Source organism: Varanus komodoensis, unplaced genomic scaffold, assembly GCF_004798865.1.
Source record: "Varanus komodoensis strain SLA01 unplaced genomic scaffold, ASM479886v1 scaffold12, whole genome shotgun sequence".
Taxonomy (NCBI): domain Eukaryota; kingdom Metazoa; phylum Chordata; class Lepidosauria; order Squamata; family Varanidae; genus Varanus; species Varanus komodoensis.
The window spans coordinates 12048817-12073548 of record NW_025335349.1 but is presented as its reverse complement, the minus strand read 5'-3'; the positions used below and the strand labels follow the sequence as shown (position 1 = coordinate 12073548).

At 41.4% G+C, this 24732-nt stretch overlaps 1 protein-coding gene across 2 annotated transcripts in view; it reads right to left on the bottom strand.

Annotated features, from left to right (window-relative positions):
• Window positions 1–17798, bottom strand: part of LOC123019119 (cytochrome b5 reductase 4) — a 47976-nt gene extending 30178 nt beyond the window's left edge. For both annotated transcript variants that reach the window (XM_044421685.1, XM_044421686.1), the window contains exons 1-4: window positions 17672–17798; window positions 16114–16267; window positions 11186–11286; window positions 10266–10353 (exon numbers count right to left, since the gene is read on the bottom strand). In XM_044421685.1, coding sequence (XP_044277620.1) covers window positions 10266–10353; window positions 11186–11286; window positions 16114–16267; window positions 17672–17746 — 418 coding nt within the window. In that variant the 5' untranslated portion in view covers window positions 17747–17798. The remainder of the gene's footprint in view (window positions 1–10265; window positions 10354–11185; window positions 11287–16113; window positions 16268–17671) is intronic.
• Between the last annotated feature and the right edge of the window lie 6934 nt (window positions 17799–24732).

Below are 24732 nucleotides of genomic sequence, written 5' to 3'. Positions count from 1 at the left end.
AACAGTGTGAACTGCTAACAGCTTGGAAGCTGAAGCCTCCTGGACTGGTGGGCTGGTATCACTCCATTGCTTGAAAAAGCCTTGGCTCAACACAGTCTGTCCTTTCCTGTTGGGTTTCAACCTGGCTAGAGGCCTTGCTCCCTCACCAAATGCTAAAATCTTTGTCACAGGCTTACCTGCTTTAAGTGAAGAGTAAGGCTAGTGTTAGTTTTGTCTCTGTCATGCAAAAATGAGTCTGCATGTGTGGGGATAAGATATTGTAATCAGCTAATATTACATAAATTTGCTGCTATCCTTGCTTTTCCTATTTTCCTTCTGTATCCCAGTCCCCTCTTCCTTTCTTAATGCTTTAATAAACTTTCATTTAAACTTTCTTTTAGTTGTGGTGCTAAATCTGGTGCCTTGTCCACAGGGCTGAATCTGGTCATTGGCAGGTGTGGCCCAGGAACTGGGTAACAATGAAGACGCGTTCTCCGGCTTACCATTACAACAACAATATACTGAAGAAAAGATACTATTGTGTGTAAATAAAAAAACTGATAACCTGCTCTTGTCACTTTTTAAAGTATATTAAGCATTTAGACAGACCTGGGAATAATATATTTGAAATGATATTTTCTCCCATCCAGGTACATTTATTGTAGAACCCTCCTAAGTAACAAGTTAAAACATGGCTATTTAAGTACACAAATGGGGCACTAGTATTGTACTGCATGCATGAAGGACTGGCATTTGCAATGGCTGGAGAAAAGACAAAAATCACAATGAGGGCAACATTTAATAGCCCACTCATGACAAATCACTTAAGTGTGAGACTTGAGTGAGTTTTCACCATGACACTGTGTCATGTTTGCCACAAGTACACACATGCACAAATGCCACATTTCAACATTTTGTTGAATTTAAAAATCAGTGCAGGCAACATGACCTGTTACCAGGAACTCCTTTGCAACACCCACAATCTAAGAATTTTGTAGAAAACAAAGTCCTTCAATCACATAATGTGTTATCACTTAAAAGTGATAAACCTGAGCTCAAATTGTTATGTTTTGAAGTGATTTGTTGCACTTCAAGACTGCTATGCACTGTCAAGTCATCCCCAATTTATGGAGACCCTGTGAATGGAAGCCCTCCAAAATGCCCTGCCCACCACAGCTCCACTCAGCTCTTCCAAGTTCAAGGCTGTGGCTTCCTTTATGGATTCCATCCATCTCATATTTGGTCTTCCCTTTTGTCTTCTGTCATCGATTTTCCATAACGTGACTGGCTAAGCCAATATAGCTTCAGCAGGTCCTGTGCAACTAGAAGACCACTGTTCTTGGTTACTTTTATCCAGTGACACATCCAGGTATGTCAAAGGTATCAGCTAACTAGCAACAAGAAAACCTAGTCTCCTGGGTTCTTCCGCTGAGTTGATGAGACAAGCAGATGAAAATCCAAATCTATTACAGTGTTTTTAAGTCAACTCTTAGAGATGCTGCAAAGTGGTAAAAATATGTACTAATACTAAAAAATTGTTATTTAGTAGCAAACATGCTGCTTTACAGAGGTAACACAATGATCAGCTATCCCATTTTATAATAAAAACGCAATCCAGCAAGCCCTGCTGGCAAAGTGAATCTTAATGAAATGAAAGCATCTGTCAGGCTACAAGTAAATATTTACAGCTTCCACGACTTCGAGATTTATTATTTAAAAAGCACAAGGTTGTATCCAACAGTAGGGATTTCTACGGAATCCATTTTGGGGGTGGGAGTCTGGTTGATTCCCTGGGCTCAGTTCCCCAGACACTGGTCTGCTTTGATGCAGAGTCCAAGTTCCTGGTAAGAGTTGCCAGTGTTTGTGTGGTGCTTGCCACGAATCAAGCCCCGCCGAGCAGTATGCAAGTAGCATCCCTCTTCCTTACCACATGCAGCAACCTTGCTTTGTGCTGCGGCATGCTGGTTGTGCAGCCTTCATTCCGAGAGCATGTGTGGACTTCCTCTCAGCTTGGCTCACTTCCCAAGACAAGGCCGATCATGAGAGGAAGCCTACAAATGCTAGAGGGATGGAGTCTATGGAGCTTCGAGGCATCCCAATCCAAAAGTTTCCTTTTGCCAGTGTATCAACTTCTTTGTCCTCCCTTCAGATCCTTGCATCCCGCACAACCTGCTCCAGAGGTTTAGAGAAACCTTCGGAGCTGATCTGGAGAGAGTGCAGGTGGGAAGAAGGTACAACCAGGAAGAGCATAAGTGTAACTTGTGTGAATGAAATGTACAGAATGGTATGATTTTGTATGTACAGAATGGTATGATTTTGGGGAAAAAATGAAGCTGTTACTGTGAACTGAATATGAATAATTTGGAATACTCTCTAGAGGATTTGGATTTCAACACCCAGTGTGTGGTCTAAAGGCACATGAGGCAGAAACACTGGTGAGGTTAAGAAGCCTGGGCCTGGCCAGTGTCTGGAAGGGAAACTACCTAGGAACTATGTGTAGTCCCCTTGAGTTCCACAAATAAGGAGAATATCACTATAAGACATAAATGCAATGAATACATTCTCAGCTCCAAACAGCATGGTCAACGGTGAAGAATGTTAGGAGCTGTAGTCCAAAGCAATGGGAAGGTACCAGGTTGCAGAAGGCTGCAGTAGACTGTTTTAAAGATAACTGAAGGTTTCATTAGAGGTTAATGCATCTCTTTCTTCCACTTTACTGCCCTGTTAATTCATTTTATTTGCCATTTAATTTGTCCTGAGTAAGAACTATCTAGAGTATGTTGTGGTACAGACCAGTGAGCAAGAACAACTGATAAACTAGGAGCGTCACACAGGAACGCCAGCAATCTGGGTTCTAGTCCCTGCTCAGCCATGGAGCTGAGTGACTTGGGGGCAGTCATGGTGTCTCGGCCAAACCAACACTCACGGGGATGCTGTTGTAAGGACAAGAGTGAGATGAGGAGCAGAAAAATGTAAACTGCCTTGAATTTCTTGGAAGTAGAAAGGGTGAGATATAAATATAATAAGAATAATCAACAAAAAGATAGCTGGAGAGTGAGGTTGGAGCAAGAAAGAAGATGCAGGAAACTGAGCAATAGGCAGCTAATCAAAGCCCTTAAAGACAGGAAAATACACACCTATTGGGATGGGGGAGAAAGGAGGAATAAGTGCAAAGTACTGATGGCCTAAAAGGAAGGAACCTGTGGAAACACTGGACAGCAGGGATAGAGATGAGGCACAGAGCATGTAGGATTATGGCAATACTAAAATAAGACTGTTTTTGCATACTGCTGACAAGAAGTCAATAGGAAGACTGAGAGGACAGGAAGCATAGCATCACTTGATCTATATTTTTCCAGATGAGAGAATTGTGCCAGTTACAGTTAAATACTGACACTGACCTGAAGACTAAAGGAAGATGGTGAAAGCCAGAGGAAGAGAATATTGCATGCTGAAGTTCACCAAACCTTGTGCTTCAGGTTCCTAGTAGGGTTCAAATGTTAGTTAGTCCAAACAAATTTACTTACTTAATATTAGCATCCATCAGAGGACAAACTTTTCTTACATATCAAATAAATTGATATAGTCACTGAAATACAGTATTCTGTTAGTGGAATGATATGCTTAGTAATTTATGGGCAGAGTTCAATATTGTATGAATAGCCCCCAAAGCAAATTTTGAGGGCATTCAGGGAAAGGGGAATTTCTCCCTCCACCACTGACAGAAGCAGTACCACCACCAGAAATATTCATAATCCAGTACCAGGGAGAAATTATATATGGCAGAATCTCCATCCTACTGCACTGATCTAGGTAGATGATATGCTACTTAAGAGAACACCTTAACTAGGTATATTTCATATACTTTTTAATCTGCTGATTCACTACTACTTACTGAGTTCTGAGCAACAAGGTTTACCATTTCAGATCACCAAAATATCACGTTATGCTCTAGTCATTACTCTACAAATATCATTGCATGAAATGTCAGTAAACAAGTATAAGCTGCATGGTCTTAATGCTCTAAATGGCTGCTTATTCTCTCTCTCTCTCTCTCTCTCTCTCTCTCTCTCTCTCTCTCTCTCTCACCCACACACCCATACACACACACACACACACACGGCTTCTGTCTTGAAAAGAAGTTTCAATTCAGGCTTCACAATAATTAGTTTGGCCATTATTAATATTTCATGGGCTCCTTTAGTTTACAATTGGCTTAATCATAAGCCCTATATCAATTAGACACAGCTGGTAGAAGCAGCAGCAATGAAACACTCAGACACAATAATTTACAGTTCAACTTCATGGTACTGTGCAAGAGAGCATTCAGAAAGTCCTTCCTTATACATTCATTCATTCACAAATTTATATGCTACTTAAAACTGCCAGAACGGTCTCCCTACATGGCTCACACAGTAAAACAACATAAACAGTACTGAGAAGATTTTGCAGGCTAATGCAGATATCCAACAGGGAATTTGAAAGCACACACATTCCACACTTCAAATACGTTTTGAAGTTTAGCCAGCATTTCAAAAAGCAACACTGATGGAATGGAGTGGGATGCAGCAGAGTTAGAACCACTACACACATTGCAAAATTTGTGCATGCAGGAATGCTGTGTGCAACATTCACACAGATATACATGTACATGCAATGCATGCACTGGATTTGAAATTAATTACCATTCAAGCATAAATTAAACAGTCATTTTTTTAGCATATAGCCATGTTGCAGAACTTCTTGTTTAACAATTTCTATAATTCCTTCTTGCTCTTGTAAGTTTCCCCTGAAGCGTGTGTGTAATCCTGAAAATCCTAAAACTAATCCATAAAACTAACTAGTTTTATGATGGGCAAGGAATATGAACTGGGATTTTATCAGCTGTTCTGACATTCTGTAACAACCTTTTGGAGATCCATCATTTACCATTATATTTTTGAGTCACTTTAGGATGCAGTCCTATGGATGTTTTAAGCAGAAAAATGAGTCCTACTACTTGCACTGTTCTCTAGTCAGCCGTGCTGGGAGTTGTAGATTTTTTTTTCTGTCTAAGCATACAAAGGATTGCACCTTTACATTCCTTAAATATCTTGGAAGGTTTGAATATATTGACATTACATTTTGGTTCATAGGGGGACATAAGTAGAAATCTAGAGATCAAATCACATTGGAAGGAGGGGTGAGGCATAAGTTTAATAGTTTCATTGATTAGATCCCAGACTGAAACCTCAGATAAATGAGTTTGCTAGCTACTCTTGGCCCAAACTTCTGGAATATTCTGCCCTTCAATCCCATCCCCAAAGCACAGGTTATACCTGGACTTCTAATCCTGAAAACTGGCCTTAGTCCAAAAATCTCTTCACTCGTTTTCATGTTCTGAATCTGCCACTGTAGAAATTACAGCACCAAGGCTTTATTAACAAGTGTCTCTGGCCTCTCCGTGTAGGGGAGTTATGGAGATAACCTGCTTTTATTGATGGGCTTGAGCGAAGCCTTAAAATTCTCCTTACACCAAGGTAGGTAAAAAGAGGACAGACCCAGTTGATGGCAAAAGGGTTGACTTAAAACCCCAGAAATCCTTGTCTGCCAGGATAGCCGAAAGTCAGGCATGATGAAAGCTGTGCCTCACAACATCTGGAGATCTACTTTCTGTACACCTCTACTCTAAATTTTTACTGCATCAAAGGAATTGTTGATAATTTCACTGAGCTTACTCAGAATTCTCCTCCATTGCTCACTAGAGTCATGTATAAGTTGCCTCTATTGTAGAAGGAATCCCAACTTTTGAGGCCAGTTTCAGATGACATTTCAGCAATTTTCTTTTTACTAAATTATGTTTAGATATAGTTATTTCACTCTGCCAATGATTTTCAGCAAAGAACAAGCCCTAGGCAGCATTCTTGCTCGGCTGTAATAGGTCACATTGTCCCTACTAGACATGTTTTTGAGACTAGCAATAAGAGTTGAAGATATAGTTCACTGAACTTAACAAAACTAAGAGTTTATCCACAGAATACTCAGGCTTGCATCTAAAAATATTGACTGTAATTCGGCAAACCTCTGCAAATCAAGGTATCATGAGTAATCAAGAATACAAGAAAAATTCAGCTTTGCCACAAAATCTGTACAGTGGTCCCAGAAATATTGCCTGATTTGCTATACTTAAAGTGCTTATTGCTAAAATGTATTAGAAACAATACAAAAGTAAAGGCAATAAAGCATGAATATGTGGGCATTCCAGTTCTCATTTGACACAAAACTATAACTAAATTACAACTTTCATTTAAAAAATCCCATAATTAATTTGACTTTGACTTATCTAATGAGGGTATCACTTTGCAGTACATTGATGCTTTCTTTACAATACTAGTTCAAATCTTTTACCTGCTGTGGCAGATAATGCAAAATGATGGGATGTACATTCATGCATGCTTGAGAGTAAGTATGCCACTATATCATTTGTTGACCACACTATCCCCTGAGACATCATGTAACATAAATTTTGTTTTGGGAGAATTCTATAGTGGGCAGAAGGATATGTGATGAAATACATCTTCAGTGTAGCAGCCTCCACAGACATATAATCTATGTTGGGCCAACACAGGCAAGCCATGGGCCACTTCGCGGGTGCGATGTGAAGACTGAGGGAGGCAGAGCCACAAGCAGGAAGACCCTCCACATAGGCTTTTAGCGAATTACCTTTCCACACACCCTCTCCACCTCGTTGCTCCATCTCCCCTCTGTCATGGTGGGACTCTGTCTGCAGGCCCCACTGAGCCACTCCTGCCGCCACTGCAAAGCACGCGCTGCCTTCCACCTTCATTTGGATAGAGCCGATTTGTGGCAGAAACCAGGCCAGCACAGGCAGGGTGTAAGCCCATGTGCAGGCATGGCACAGAGGCCAAGGGAGGCGGGGCCACGGGCAGGAAGAGCCTCCCCTTAGCCAGCCACCTTTCTGTGTGCACCTCCATTGGTGGCCACTTGGGAAATAGGAATTTTTTAAAAATTTTGTTTTACTGTGGATGAGGGTACTGACCTGCTTTGCATTACTGAGACCCAGTTGGGAGCTGAGGGAGGGGTTGCCCTCCCCCAATTATGCTCTCCTGGGTATTCAGTGGTGAATCAACATTGCCTGGTGGGCTGGAGATGGGGGGTAGCCATCATCCATAGGGATTCTCTCCCCCTCATAAGGCTCCTCTCAGGTGCAGGTCTCAAGTGTTTGTGCCTTGCACAGGGCAACCGAGACAGATTAGGGATCCTGCTGGTGCACTGCCCACCCTACTACCCAGCAAACTCCCTGCCTGAGATGACGGAGATTGTCTCGGACGTGCTATTGAGGACTCCCAGGATGATGGTCCTGGGGGACCTCAATATTCATGCCGTGGTGGCCTTGTCTGGGGCGGCTCAGGGCTTCATGGCTGTCATGAGGCTGTCTTGACATGTCACTGGCCCAACGCATATAAAAGGCTACACACTGCACCTGGTTTGTTCAAGTGGACAGGAATGGTGATCTGGTGGTAGGGGGGTTGTCATCAACCCCGTTGTCATGGTCAAATGACTTTCTCCTGAGGTCTGGACTTTCAGCCCCTTTTCCCCTTTGGAGGGGTGGAGGGGGACCCATTAAGTCGGTCCGTCCTCAGAGTCTAATAGATCCAGAAGGCTTCCAGCAGGCTCTGGGGGATTTCCTTGCTGGCATGGCTGGTGTTTCTGTTTACAGCCAAGTTACCCTATGGAATAAGGAGATGACTCAGGAGGTTTACATGATCGCTCCCAGGTGCCCTCTCCCCTCTTGCTGAGCCCATCTGGCTCCTCAGTATATACCAGAGCTACATGCAATGAAGCAAGCGGGAAGACAGCTAGAGTTCAGGTGGAGGACAACTCAGAATAAATCTGACCAAACATGGCTTAGTGCCCACTATCAGGCCTATTCTGTGGTGATGAAGGCAGCAAAGAGGTCTTTCTTTGCTGCCTCCATTGCATCTTCAAGTTGTTGTCCTGCAGAAGTCTTCCGGGTGGTTTGCAGCCTTTTACACTCTGGCCCAAGATGTGATATCATCAAACCCTCAGAGACCCCCTGTGACAAGCTTGTACAACACTCCGAGGGTAAAGTTGCTCAGATTGATCCCAAGTTGGACACCACAGTTATCCCAGTGCTATCGGCAAAGACATCCAGTGCGCTGCCTGGCCCAATATTACTGGATGAGTTTCAGCTGTTGAGGCCCAAGGATGTGAACAGGGTGCTAGGTTATATCCATGCCACAACTTGTTTGTTCAACCCCTGCCCATCTTGACTGATTGAGAGACTGAAGGAGGGAACGCATCTCTGGATCCAGGAGGTGGTAAATGCCTCCTTGAGAGGTTCCTGCCCCTTTGAAGATGATGGTGGTTTCACCACTCCTTAAAAGGTCACATCTGGATCCAGAGGACATAAATAATTATACACCTATAGCCAAAAATCTCTTTCTGAGCAAAGTGTTCTAGTGGGCCGTGACTGGGCACCTCCAAGCACTCTTGGAGGAAATGGATTATCTAAATCCATTTCAACTGGGCTTCAGTCCTAGATTTGGAACAGAAACTGCCTTGGTCACCCTGTGGGATGACCTATGCAAGGAGACAGAGGGAACATGACCCTGTTGATTCTCCTGGATCGCTCAGAGGCTTTTGATACCATTGACCATGGTATCCTTCTGGAAAGGCTGACTGGACTGGAGTTTGGGTCACCACTTTGCAGTGGTTCACTCCTATCTGGCCAACCATCTCCAATGAATGGAGCTGGGCGACTGTCTGTGCCATGGCATTTGCACAAAGTTCTGCAGAGCTCCATCCTATCCCCCATGTTCTTTAATATCTACATGAAACCACTGGGTGGGTCATCCAGAGGTACTGGTTGAAGTGCCATCAGTATGCTGATGACACTCAGCTCTAGCTCTCATTTTCATCTAACCCAGGGGAGGCAGTGACTGTCCTGAACCAATGCCTTGGTTTGGTAATGGACTGGATCAAGCCCAATACATTGAATCTCAATCCAGACAAGACAGAGGTCCTGTTGGTGGGCAGTCTGTTTGTCCAACTGGGAAATTTTCAACCAATCCTGGACAGGGTTGCGCTCCCCCTAGAGAATAAGGTTCATAGCTTGGGGGTGCTCCTGGAACCTGAACTCACAATTATTTTTCAGGTGGCATCAGTGGACAGGAACACCTTCGATCAGCTTAGCTCGATTTTCCAGCTACATTCCTACTTGGACAAGTGGAGCCTTGCCACAGTTATCCACATCCTGGTAACTTCTCACCTGGGTTATTGCAATACGCTCTCAGGTACAATATTTTATTGTATTATTTTGTTCCTGTTGTGAGCTGCCTCGAGGCTTTGTTGCGATGGGGGCAGCATTAAAGTGTTTCAAATAATAAATAAATGTGGGACTGCCTTTGAAGACAGTCCAGGCACTTCAGTTAATTCCAAAACAGAGCAGTACGGTTACTAACAAGGACCAGCCCTAGAGAACATAGTCCTCCGCCAATTGTACTGGTTGGCTGCCACTGCCCAGGCCCAATTCAAAGTGCTCATGCTAACATATAAAGCCTTAAATGGTTTGGGACCAGAATATCTAAATGAATGCCTGCTTCCATATATTCCTACCAGACAACTCAGGTCATCAATGGAAGCCCTTCTCTGCGAACCCCCACCACCCTGCAAATGAGGAGGGAATTGGTGAGGAAAAGGGCCTTCTCTGTTGTAGCACCTCACCTTTGGAATTCCACCTTCCTGTTCTTGGTTTATTGTTCTTGGTCTTGCTGGTTTATTGTTTTATTGGTTGTTGGGTTTTTTTGGTTATACAATGTTTATTTCTGTCTGTTGTATTTATATGCTTGTGTTTATATTTTATTTTTATTATATTGTGTTCTATGATTTTAGTTATTATTATTTATTTTAACTGTATTTTTATGATTGCTCTGTGAGCCACCTAGAGCTTCTGGCTATGGGGCGGCATACAAATACAATAAATAAGTAATAATAATCTACTCCTTTCAGGAACATGGCTTCCAAGTAAGCAGTTGGCATCTGCTGAAACTTGAGTTTTGTAAACTCTGTCCTGTGGAAAAGTACACACATGCACACACAGAACACCTGCTAGTAGTGTATACATAGATTTCAGGATATTGCACTTGTAATATTTCAGACACACCTAAATCTGCTCACACTAGCTTCACAGAAACAGTACCAAATTGTTCAACTTCCAATAACAAGGTATTTGTTCTGTATAATTATAAATACAATGCACACACCTTTTAAAACAGTGGCAAGAGGTTTAAGTGCCATTCTTCCAACCATACACTCTTTCAGCATTGACTCATAATTGACCCAGCGATGAACCTGTAAGGCAGGAAACAGTTTCAATTTTAATATATTAGAGCACTGATTAAAAGCCTGTTTCCAAGCAACTATAAATGTGTAGCAATAGCAATGAAAGAAGCAATCCTGGTCTATAGAGTTGCTGAATAAACAGAGGTAAGTCTCAGGCCACCAAATTTTACTTGGGTATCCCTGACTTCAAAAGGTTTGCACTACTGTTCTTCCAATGTAAACTATTTGTGCGTAGCCTATTTTAAGGATTTTAAGTACAAACTATACTAAGAAATGAATCATTATTTTGAGCATTTGGTCATATCTTCTTAAAAATATATTTTCTAGGCTAAACTTGCCCACCACTCAAACACTGAAACCCTAAGAGAGAATCAACCAAGAATATTGACTTAAAATAGGTGCCTGTTTAAAAAAATGGCAAAAACATATTTTAATGCTTTGTTGAACAGGGACAATGCATTGACTACAGGGACTAACATATTTAAGCTTTGATTTTTGCTATACAGGAGTGTACCTTGTTGAATCTGGACTCAATTTCCCATTACTTAACTACAGGAGATAAATGTGCATGCATTTCCTCAATATTTAAGTACAGAATCTAAATTAATTAACTGTGGTCTAGATTCATTTTTAATTTCCATTTATAGTGCTAAAATAGCTTTCTAAAAAACCTCTGTTATTATTAAAGTTGGTCTCACCTCAATGAGAGAGAGAGAGAATGTGTGTGTGCGTTTAAACATACACAACACTCTTCTTCTTTTGCTGCTGTTGCTGCTGCTGCTTCTATTACACAGTCCATGGCTTATATTTAATGAACTGGGTACCACTTTGCTGCTGTTACCTGATCAAATAGATCTGTGCCATCAGCTCCTGCTGCTTTCATTAACTCATCTTCACCACCAGGGTGATATTCCATGTATGGTGTGACATTATATACAAGACCTACAAAATATAAAACACATCATTTTAAAATGTTTTCAGGTAAACATGAAGACATAAACACATATAGGAAAGTATTTTATTTGCATCAGAGTAAAAGAATGGCATTGGCTCTGTTTCATGAAAATACATAACAGATACTGTCATAGAAAAGAGTCAAGTAAAGAAGACATAGAGGGTTGGGGAATCTATTGCCCTCAGGATGAAGTTGGATACAACACCCATCCAATGTCCAAAGTCTCCAGCTTTTGACATGTGTAGGTTGTGGCTAAGAACCAGAAGGATTTGCACATGACAAGAATCCAAGCTAATTGTGGAGTAATTCATTCATTAAACAATGATGTATGAACAGCCTCTGTCATTAGAACCATTTTGAGCTGAGCTGTTGACCAACACAAGAAGTTTTGTCAATTGCCTCCAATGTAAGCAGAACAGCACATGACCTGTGCAACAATATGGCAAACTAACTTCATTCCTTTTAAGCATGTTTATTCTGCTCTTCCTTGAAAAAAGGCTCCAGATTGTCTTACAATCAATCAGGAAAAAAACAGTAAACCCACAGGCTTAGTATTTAAAAAGGCACAAAACAGAAGGGAAAGGAGGTGGGGAAGGAACAAGGAGAAAAAAAATAAGTAGCTTGTCAGCATTACTGGTGGAATGGGCTTCTGCCCCCTCTCATCTCCTGAGGAAGAGGCAAGCCCTGATGCTCCCTTTGCTTGGTCCCAAATCCCTTATACCTCATTTCTGTTTCCCTCCCACTCTCTCGTCCTCCACATACACCTACTAGGTAGGCCACAAATATTAGTCAACAAATTTCATGCACATGCTAATTAAAGAACAATACATTAAAAATGTAGAGATGTCTAAAGTTATAGCAGGTAACCAGCAGGAGAAATTTTATATACAATGTCTGCAACTGTTTGTTGGAGACCTGGTGGAAAGTAGCATCTATTTTTGCTTGATATAAAAGACCACTACGATGCACCTACCAAGTGGCATTAATAGCTTCATGGAATAGTTAACCACTAAAATGACCAGCATGCCAACTTATCATGAGGCTACTTCTGTTTGCTGTAAGGACGGTACCTCTTCCAGGAACAGCAATAAATCTTTTTCTGCAACAATGTAAAACAAAGCCAGACAAGTAACCATGAGAGTTGGCTATTGTAGTACAGAACCAGAAGAGGAAGGGCTAAAAGCTGTATCTCTCATCTGACAGCATTTCAACCCCTTGGATAAAATTTGGTAGGACTTGTCTTATTCTCAAACAAGCCTTCTAATCTAGAAAGGCTACTTGCAAGCAACAGACCATCTAAACCTGCTGGAACAGGTGAACCTCTTTCAAGCAAAGGTGAGTTTGAATATTGGAAAAGCTCTTGGAGTCACATTCCAATGGTGGATGGGGCCAAAAGCAAAACAGGTGGGCCAAAATATCAGCATATTTTCATTTAAGATTCTTATTCCCAGTACTTTAGTTAAAGCATTTTATCCTTTCAGAATGGTAAATAATCTTTAAGGTAAAGGTTCCCCTGCATATATGACCTAGCCATGTCTGACTCTGGAGCCAGTGATCATCTCCATTTGTAAGCCAAAGAGCCAGCATTGTCTGAAGACACTTCTGTAGTCATGTGGGTGGCATGACTAAACTCTGAGGTGCACAGAACACAAATAATATTTAAAATCCAGGAAATTAAACAAATGGCAGCTTGGGAAAGGAGAAGCAGGGAAAGGCGGTGTACCTATCTGGAAACTAAGGATCTGTTCTGTGGGCCAAGGGTCCAACTACCCTGACTTAAACCAAAAGCAAATTCAAGAAGCAGTTTGTGCAAAATACGCCAAAGTGATGCTTAGATAGGGCTTGATATTAATATTAAATATGAATATACTGTAGTGTGCTATATTAATATTTTGTGCACCAAATGACAATACCGATCATTTGTCCAAATGTATCTACCCCTTAGCCCCATATAGACACAACAGGACTTAGCTGTATTTGACAAGCCTTTTCCTCCTACATGTATTAAGGATGCCACCTGGTGTGAAGTACTGGGCACTGCACATTAAGTTTAGACAGATTTGGAGTATTACACATTGCCTCGGTGGGCAGCTTTCTTAATTTTTCTGCTCATTTTTATCTTTGGAGGGCAAACATGAGTTTTTATCATCTCCACCAAAAAGCAGAAGCAGGTCATATTACTGTACTTCACCTCTCTGCATCAGATTACGGCCAACAAATGACAAAGAACGTGCAAAGTGGCCTAACATGTTCAGGAGTGAAAATTCTGCTCTGTTTAGAATTCTGCAACCCGTAGCTATGGGATATAACAGGGGTGGCCAGACTTGCTCACTGGATGAGCCACATACAGTAAAGGCAGATATTTGAGCGGGCCCCCATAGGCAGTAACAGTGAGTAGCAAGCAGGTGCCTGTAGGCAGCAGTAGTTGGGGGTAAGCAGCAAGTGGCAAGCCACAAAATGAACTCGGAGAGCCTCAGTCTGGCCACCCCTGAAATATAACAAAAGTTAATGAATATATGCAAGTTTACATAAACTTGCTTCCCACATAAATTCTTAAGGATAAGCAAGGGAAAGTTTAGATATCTCCACTGCATAAAATGACATTTTATTGGCCAATTTATACAACCGTCTATATATTTTTGTATAATTAATGGTCTATTTTCTATAGTCATGTCTTGATAATTGTTTTAGCATACTGGATTCCTTATTCATGCACTCAGAACTACAGCAAGTTGGTTTGCCCTTCCCTGATGCAAGACACATCCAGCTTATATTAACATGTGTCAACTGAGTTGTAAAAAAAAGGCATAAGGAGCTTTAACTAAATATTTCTTACTTTTTCAGGGCATTAAAGTGACAGCTATTCCACATGATCCAATCTGGCCACTGCCAACAAGGCATCAAGCAGAACAAAGCGGTTTATTTGAGTCAAACAGTCAAACATGTCTACAGAAAGAATTAGGCTGGCAGAAAACAATTTAGTGCAAATGCCTATACAGGAAAACAGATTTTCCAGTAGGAACCTAAAAGGGGATTACTCAAGTTCATGAAGCATGGGTTCATATATAGCAATTCACTACAATAGCTAAAGAGAACCACTATGAACAGAAACACTACAGTCTGAAATACTTTCAGGGGGCTTCTAGCCTGTCTTTGGTAGAAACAGAAGGCTGAATCACAGTTTGCTCCATTAAGTCTTATGTTATCCTTCTCCAATTTGGTGTACTCCAGTTGTTTCAGACTGCAAATCCCTTCACCTGCAACTGGATTACAAATTGTAATTCAACACATTACAGAGTACCAGACTGAGGAAGACTGACTTACGCTATTACACAAACCCTGCAGCAGTCTGCAGAATTCAGACACAAGAGCAAGCCAAAGGAAAGAGGAAAGGAAGGTCATGTAACAGGAAGAATGACAAATACTGCATCTTGGCAGAAGCAGAAGTGGCAGCACTAGAGATTCTTTCACAACTATAATTATATTGGCTATCTATTAAGTACAGTAGAGTACAGTCCATCTTTTATCCCCTATACAGAAAGCAACACAGTAATCTGTGATTTTAGGTGTAACAGAAGAGAACCTCCAAAACTTATTAAAGCTTTTGTTTAGCAATATCCTCAATATATATCTGAATCCAATGTATGCACAAGAAAATACTAAAATAAAATCACTTTCCAGTTATCAGTGTCTTTTTTATCATTTCAGAAATCTGACACCATCTACAAAGTGCATGCTTGGGCTTGAGTCCAGTCAGCCTGAGCATTTAATACATAATAAATGAATAAAACATAGCCACAAGCTAAACCTCAACCAGAAACTTGATAAAACTATTTCTCCAAAAAGAAATTAATCAAATTGGCCACTGACTTCATGAATTTTTATAGGATGTGAGAAGTCCACCAAGAATGTGGCAAACTTTTACAAGTTAGCTCAGCTCTAGCATACAAACAGAATATGATGGAAAGAAGCAATGAACCTAAGTATACTATTTCTTGGTTGTATGTCAATTCCCCCTGAAAAGCAATAATGCTATGATCCAGCATCAGTTTACTTGGGAGTAAGCCCCACTGAGGGATGCAGGTGGTGCAGTGGTTTAAACTGCTGAGCTGCTGGGCTGGTTGATCGAAAGGCCACTGGTTCGAATCTGCACAATAGGTTGAGTTCCCATTGCTCCGTCCCAGCTCCTGCCAACCTTGCATTTTGAAAGCATGCAAATGCAAGTAGATAAAAAGGTACCACTTCAGTGGGCAGGTAACAGCATTCCGTGCACTTCGGTGTTTAGTCATGCCAGCCACATGACCACGGAGACTGTCTGAGGACAAACGCTGGCTCCCTCGGCCAGGAAACGGAGATGAGCACCGCCCCTAGAGTCAGGCATGACTGGACCTAACATCAAGGGGAAACCTTTACCTTTTTACCTTCTGAATTAAATGGGACTTACTTCTAAGTAGGTGTATAAAGGATGGGACAGCAAGTCTTCAAAGCTCTGAATGGACAAAAATAAAGACACCAACCAATCACTGAAGCCTCAATGGAAATTCCACAATTTCCATTATGGCAGTATGAATACTAGTTTTTAAATAACAGATTAGTTCAACAGGTATTTTAAAACACCAAATATACTCTACTTTTGCAGAAAAATACTAATACTCAACTAAAAGCACAAATAACCTCACCAAAATGATCATAGCCAGCTGGTAGATGGGTCTCACACCATGTATCTCAAGAGCTATATTATCTTAATCCAGTTATTAAAAACCAGCTGAATTTACAATGCAAACACATGCATAACTGTCAAAAGAACAACTAACCTCTTATACATATCCAGCAGTCATCTTTCGTATTATGTTTGGCAAGCTCTTCTTCGGTCACCTCTACTAATCGTCCTTTTAAACCAGCTAGGTCTTTCCCACTTTTAGTTAACCGAATCCAGTCCATAAGACTTCGACCTGGCTTCAAAGGTACCTAGAAAGGAGTAAGAAGAAGAAAATTAAATATATTAAGTATGCAAGTGGAGTAGAATGAAATCTTGCCATCCCATACACTAAATAACAAATATCCTTCTCAGTTTTATCATACTTCAAAGTTTACCATTTAACTATAAACCATATTAAAAATAGAAGAAACATAAGAGCTGAGCAAGCAATTTTGCTCTCAGTTCTCAATGCAAATAGCTTCAATACAGTACACCATGTGAAACTCTACAGAATTAATTTTTAGAATGGTCCAAATTTAGTATGTAAGATACACTTCTGTGATCTTACAATGAGAGTATCTACTAATTAGAAGTGGCTCAACTAATTCCAGCCAAGTTATTCTATTAGGTCCCTATCAAGCTACACAAACATCTTGAAGGACTCTTAAGAGAGTGCCTAGAATAATCTATAGATTGTTATTCTACAGTTCTGAAAAACTACATTGTTTATCTTGAATTAGGACATTTGAGGGAGTTGAGGCCTGAAACTTCCTTCTGTTTTTGAAAGTAAGCACTAATTATGCACCACTCCCAGATCCTTAAAGAGTTTGATCCTTTTGTTACCTACAAAAGACAAGCGTACTACACAAAAAGGTCAGCAGACCTGTTTTCCTATAGTTCATGCACTGTGCAGGGTCCTAGCATGATCAGGCAAGTTAAAATTCCCACAGAAGACAACATGCTCCAGCCAGGCGCGACTGCTGAGGCATGCTGGGAACTGTAGGATTTGTTAACTCGCATTGGTTTCAAGGGATGCCACTTTGGACTGCAAGGCGATCAAACCAGTCAGTCCTTGAGGAGATCAACCCTGACTCCTCTTTAGAAGGCCAGATGCTGAAGATGAAACTCAAATACTTTGGCCACCAATGAGAAGGAAGGAATCCCTGGAGAAGAGCCTGATGCTGGGAACGATAGATGGCAAAAGAAGGAGGGGACGGCAGAGGATGAGGAGGCTGGATGGAGTCACTGAAGCAGTTGGTGTGAGCTTGGGTGGACTCCGGGGGATGGTGGAGGACAGGAACGCCTGGAGGAATGTTGTCCATGGGGTCGCGATGGGTCGGACACGACTTTGCGACTAGCAACAACTTTTCTCCCACGGGACAAGATTCCTGCATGACAGACAGCCATCAAACAGGTGCAGACTCCTCCTGTCTTATACATATCCAGGCCAGGAAGAACTCCACCTGCTGACTCGTTACTTGCAGCACAACCTGTTTAAGACACAGGAATCCCAAACAACAAACGAAAAGTTTGATCCAGCTTCTGCAGGTGCCGCTGCACAAAACAACCCACCCGCCTGCTATATGGGAAATGCCTCTTGGGAAAACCTTTCTTCCCTGCGGGCCATCGACTTAGGCAGGCAGACACCACCAGACCCCCCTCCAGCTCCGCACCTTGCTGCGCCCTGCTAGGGCCACCCGCTGCTGGGACGCGGGGGCAGGAAACGCCGACGAAGGTACGTTCAGCATCCCGCTACCTCAGCAGCCTCGCAAAGCACCGTCCGAAGGAAGGAGGCACAGCCGCTTCCGGGTTCAGCCCGGCCCTAAAAGCATCCCACGAAAGAACGGCGGAAACAGAGTGCGCAGGCGCGAAACTGGAGCGCGGCGCCCCGGTCCCTTCCTTGACAAGGCCGCGCTGGGGCGTCACCTGCTAGAGCAGATTGACAGCGCCGCCGTCGCCGCCGCAGGGTGCCTTGTCCGGAGCGGTCAGAGAGAGCCTCGCGCGGGCAGAACCGCCGCGGGGGCGCGTGACCGGCCTTTAAAGTTCTTTCCAGCCACCTTTTCTTTTGCTCGCTTGTCCCTTTTGCCGTAGAATCAAGTGACAAAGACAAATAGCGTTGACATGAAACCCTGAACCGCTTTCAGCAGCTCCATGTGGGTCCCTGGGCTCCCTGACCTGGTGCCACTCGTATGTGTTGGTACTCAGCCAGCATCGCCCTTGGTCAGATATCGTGGGATTTGTGGTTCAAAACATCAGAGCACCAGGTTGGGAAAGTCTTGTGTAGATGTTAAACAAAAGAGAATGCAATTTTTGTTGTTGTTGTTAGTCATGAAGTCGTGTCTGACCCATCGCGACCCCATGGACAACATTCCTCCAGGCCTTCCTGTCCACCACCACCCCCGGAGTCCACCTAAGCTCACGCCGACTGCTTCAGTGACTCCATCCAGCCACCTCATCCCCTGCTGTCCCCTCCTTCTTTTGCCGTCAATTGTTCCCAGCATTAGACTCTTCTCCAGGGAGTCCTTCCTCCTCATTAGGTGGCCAAAGTATTGAACCCTGAGAAATCCAAAGGTCGTGGATAAGCAGTGCTCCCCAGTACCGGTTTCTGGGAGCATTCAGCCAGGCTGAGACCAGAGAATGCAAATAAGATGTTCAGTCAAGCCATTTTGACCGCCGCCTTACTCCTTAAAATTGCATCTATCAAGAAATAGGTGCCTGTGTCCATATTATAAATTCTTCCTTGAGTGAATAGTGCCAGTCTCTTTAAAGGAGACAGTAATTAGGCCACTCTTGAAAAAGCCTGAACTGGATCCAGATGATCTTTACAACTACAGGCCAGTAGCCAACAGCCGCTTCCTGAGCAAGATACCTCAGCAGTGGTTGCTGCTCAACTCCAGACAGTCTTGAATAAAACTCAATAGATCCATTCCAGGCAGGCTTCATTCCATTTTGGAATGGAAACTGCCTTGGTTGCACTTTGGCATGACCTTTACTAAGAGACAAATGTTAATTCTCTTGGATTTTTCAGCAGTCTCTATCACCCATGCTATCTTTCTGGATAAGCAGCCTGGACTGGGAGTTGGAAGCACTGCACTGCTTATCCACTGCACTGCAGTGGTTCTGCTCCTATGGTGCTGAGCAATTATTGCCCTGCGTTTGGCATCTATGCTATGGGTTTCCACAGGACTGTTTTATCCCCCATTCCTTTCAACAAATGCTACATGAAACTGATAGGGGAGGTCATCCAGGCTGTGAGTCATCAATGTGTAGATAACACACAGCTCTTTCCTTTGTCAAATCCAGGTGAGGTAGTGGCTGTTCTGAATCAATTTTTGAGTATGAGAATGGGCTGGATGAGGGCCAGTAAACTGAGGTACTGTTAGTGGGTAGTTGTCTGCTAAGTGATGTTCAACCTGTTCTAGAAGGGGTTGTGCTCCCCTAAAGAATCAGGTTCATAATTAGTGGGAGCTGTTGGCCCCAGCATTGTCACTAGAGGCACATTTAAGATGCTTAATCCTATACATGTTTGCTCAGAAACATCATATGGAATTTGTACATGAATAGCATAGTAGAGGGCATACCATATTTCAGAAATGTCAGCAGGGCTTAGGGGTACCAGAAGTTCAATCAGTTAACTTAAAATTCATTAACTTGGTTCAAGGAGCAGTCCTCCACACGTTTTTTTTTTAGAAGTAAACTCCACTGAAAAACAATGAAGAGTTCTTCTGAGTAAACATACATGGAACAAAGCTGTAACGTTGTGGATCTCATTACTGGGTTTCGGGTGGAACATAATCTTTGATCATTTAATTCATAGCAGTCACTTAAAGGTTGGTGGGTTCACTGCAGTGAGTGAAGAGCCATGCATGATGCAGAGTGGGGACTGCAATTCAGTTTATCTCTATAGACAATAACTCTTAAACCATTTCAGGTTGCTTCTTACACTATATATTTTCTATCAACAATGTGTCTCTGTAAACATACATGAAGATGACTCCATGTAGGGATTGAACATGCATGCATTTTTCTACATGCATGCCCAGTTTTATTTATTTATATAATAAATGTATATCCCACCTTTCAGAAAAATGCATCCTTCAGGATGATTCATGATAATGTATAAAATAATAAAAATGATTACAATATTATATAAAAAGCAATCAGCACAGCTTATACAATGTTTTAACAAATCAAAGTAGAAAATGCCTTCTAAAATTTAGTATCTTTAAAGCACATTTTAAAAAATGGGTTGGACAATTTGCTGGATTTCCATTAGGAAGCTGATATCGGCTGCACTTTACTACAAGCACATGCAATGTTTAAGTTTGCATGATTCCTACATGTTTTATGCACTTCCAACTGTGCCTGTGTTTGTCAAACTGAAGCAGCTCTGATTAACCTAGTTTATCAAGGCAGCAACATTTTGTATCAATAATCTGAGCCTGGATTGAACCCTTTTATGGCGCTTCAGTGCAACCGTATGCATGTTTACTCAGAGATAAGTGCCACTGATTCAGTGAGGTTTATTCTCAGGTTAGCATGCACAGGACTGAAGATTACATTATAGACCTATACATGTCTACTACAGGACTGTGGCCTTAGTCTTACTGGCTTGGGAACAGAACCCTATGCAGGGTGTGATGCAGCGTGTTGCTTAAACACACAAGGCCAGGGAACATTCCAGACTTGGCCCTCTGCTGTCTTGTTCTTCTGACCCTGCGTATGTAGAAGGCGACTGTCTGAAGCACAGAGCCTCCTCGATCTATGTGAGCTGTCCACGTGATCCAAAACACTGCATCATCTACATCACGTGGCTGTGCACAAAGTTGTCCCCTACACATTCAGTGCAGCAAGAATGACGAGAGGGGGTGGGGTTAGCATGCTCTCTGTTCTTGCAGTTTAAACAACACACTTTATGGAATGCCTGAAGAGGGTTTGGATATTTTTAGATGTTATCTGGAAGCTACCCTAAGTATAGCTTTCAGAATGCAACAGATTACTGACTTGACATGCAAAGGTTTCTACTCATGCAACAAGACTTCCCCTTTCCCTCCTCCCACTTTCCCCTCATACCCCAAGATCTGTTCCAATGGATTTCTGAACTCTCCAGAACAGACTGAGATGTTTACATGGTGAAAAGGAAAGTCACTTTCCCAACCGTGTCTGTTCTACTAGTGTCTACAGCCCAATATAGTTGATGTGGGAAAGAAAAACTTTTAGCTTTCCTGATATGTCTAATCTCACACATCTTGCCATTTGTGACCATGCAAAATGTTTCAAGGTTGACCTCCTCAGTATGAATAAGCTCCAATGAAATCACAGCCTTTTCACCAAATAAAATATTTAGATAGATTTTAGATAAATAAATTTAGACTTCAAAATATCAGACAGAAGATCCTATGCAAGTTTAGGTAGGAAAATGGCTTACAATGTTCAACATGCACCACCCAGCATAACTGAGAATTGTGGGGTAAAGGGGTTCTGTCTAAATTTGTTTAGGATTGTGTCTTAGGTATGTTAGAAGTTAGTTCTAAGGGAGAAGATTATGTTTCCAGCTTTCAATACATAACCTCCTCTTTCTCCCAATTCAACTCTATTAATGCTCTGATGTTACTAGTATAACAAAATTATTAATTTCAGAAGTACAAGGGGAGTAATGGGAGGGCTATAAAAACTCAAATGCTGATATAAAAATAAAAATGCTTACAATTTTAATTAAGAATAACTTACACATAAATTATTTTAAAATACTATGATAACATGTCAATATTATTAAATTAATGAATATGAACAGTAACATTAGCGCTCAATTAATGATTCAGTTCTCATCCAGTTTCATGTTCTACCTCCTCACTCTCTTCTTCACTTTCAGAATCTTCATAAAAACAAATTGTGGCTTGGACAGGGAAGTTCCTCAGAAGTGCTTCTGCTTCATGATACAAGTAGTCAAAGCACCTTGATTTGGGCCAGAATAACCTAAAAGAAAGTGCACAGTAAATTGTGTTCATTTCCTATTGACATGAGTAAATCAAAAATCACTCACTCCTGGGATTCACCTCCATCTAGTTAACCTGGAGATTGAGACAAATCTTTACTGAATCGCTTCTTTAGGTTTTGGAGATGTGTAACAACAAAACCAAATTAGGAGCAAGTAAGGATATGCAAAAGAAGCTCTGCTAAGTCATTACATAGATAGGTTTGTTGAAAAATGGCTTTATGTTCTCAAGGGAGATAAATGCTTTCCATTTTGTTGAAGCAAAATGTCATAGATTTGTCACAAAATATTCTAAAGTTTGATATGTGAAATGCTGATGCTGAATTTCACACCCAAATTATTCAAATAGAGAAGTTGTCAATAAGTGGTACAATCCGTATTACTGGCACAAAAACAACTCTTAGCTCCTGAAACGATTCAGTTCTGTGACCCCAGTCCAGTGACCCTTTCACATGTGCCTTTCACAACCAGACCATATTAACTTCTCTCACATTGCTGCAGTCTTTTAGCCCTTCTCCAGCAAGAGAAGCTGCTTTTTAACCTCGGTGAAATTTTGAAGTGAACACAAGAAATGCACATAGATAACAAGACATCGTTCAAGGCAAAAATTATATATCAGCAAGCATGTGCACCCACACTTGCATTTTCTGAAGTAACACAAATCTCAGAGGCATTTATGAGGACTATCATTGGTGCAATTTTTAACCATGTCCCTACCAACTGATTCTTCTTATTAATGCACCCCCGCCAACATTACAGTCAAAAGAAATGCATTATGAGGAACCTTATAATACATACTTCTACCTTTCAATTTACTAGAATCAGAGAATTAAAACACAAAATGGAAGTTTAATACGAAATCAGTTTACATTAATATCCAAACCTAATCAGAGGCATTTCATATTGTACCTATGAACGCTGCAATGAAGTATCAAAATGATATTTAACAATGAAAAACTATATTCAAAATAGATTGATTCTGGCAATAATTCAACTTTGGTCAGTCAGAAAATATTGTAATGCACAGACATCAAGTGCAAGCTTGGATGTGACACTAGCTTGTAAACTCAATGGATGTCTAGTAGGACCATCACTTTTCAGCTGCCATTTTGTTGCCCTGGTGAAAATTTGTTCCCTTACACCAAAATGCCCAAACAAAGTTTCTGTACTACCAAATAGCTAATATATTGGGGTGTAGGGGTAGGGATTATAAGCACTCAAATACAACTGTTGTTATCCAAGGTCAAGCAAATAATCTCTTACCCGTACATAATTTGTGGTCTGATGCATTAGAAGGACAATTTGAGGCTCCAATTATAGGGTGTCCTATAGAAGTCAGTGGAACTGATGAACATTTAGGCAAGTTTGGCTTTGTGCTCAAACTCTGTCATGATGTCTTCAGGCATTTCTCCATAGGACAATTCCCCTTACCCAGGATGAATATGCAAAGAACCAGTTTTTGAGGGGAAATATGTAGTATGACATGGAGTTTTCCAAGTCTGGATATCTAATTCATGTCGGGCTAGTTCTTAGATCTTGCGAACATACAGGACTAGACAAACCTTCCATGATGAACTGTCTATGGAGCCCTTGGTTCAATTACTGTAAGTCAACATGACCCATTATATTATTGTACAACCTATTATAATCCATCCATTGTAGGGTCAAGTTTACCTTTTCTTCAATAGGCCACATGCTAAGCTTACCTGGCCACCAGGAGACATAGTAAAGGTAAGAGCCCCAGGTCCTGCTGAAGATGTATAGCCTCCATGTCAAAGTGCACAGTACACAAATGTGTTCTTGATTTAGCATTTAGGGCAGAAAATCTCACAAGCACCTAGCCCTCTCCTGATAGCAAAAATATGGTGTTAACACATTAAATTGCTTAGTTTTGATTCCCTTTTTACAAAATCATTTGTGTCAGGCACTCATCTTACGCTACCTAGATCAAAGGGACTCTCCCTGAGTAACTGCTATGCAATGGCAAAGAGATAAGACATAAGAAAGCCGTAAGCCATAGAAAACAAAATGAATTGACACGGGATGTGCAAGATGTAGAAGACAAATGTATTTTGGAAACAAATTTCCCAGTTATTTAGCCTTCCTCAGGCATGAAGAGACTGGAAGAAGATGGAGACAGAAAAACTATCGTATTGAATGGCCTACATCATTTCAACAGATGTCCTCTTCTTTCGTAATTTGACCCAATTATCTAAAACTGAAGAAGGGATTTTGTGTAATTTGAAATAGTATTCCAAATAAATACATCATCAATAGGGTTACTTTTTTTTTTGAGGGGGGGGGGTCTGGCAGCATTCTCTTCCCTTTAACTGCTACCTGAAATTAAGTGAACTAAAACTCCACCCTTGTATATTGCAAACACATGTTGCATTTCTTCCTGTTACTAGCACAAAATATATGATGGAGAAAGTAATGATAATAGTTTTAAGGATGTGTGTTAAAACAATATCAGTGCTTACATCATACCTGACTGGATGTGTATACTGTGTGAGTTTTGCTGAGTCTTCTGCAGTCTCAGAAGTGTTGTACAACTAGGATTTTGAGCAGGAAACGCAGATTAAAAACAGAATAATCAACAAGCTAGATTAAGTTCATATTCAAAATTAATAACTGGGGAAATAATCACTTGATAATAGCACATAATGCTAATAGGATAGGAAGAAAGCTGATTTCATTTTAGCCAAGTCCAGGAATGACGTAATGTACCTACCAGTTGGA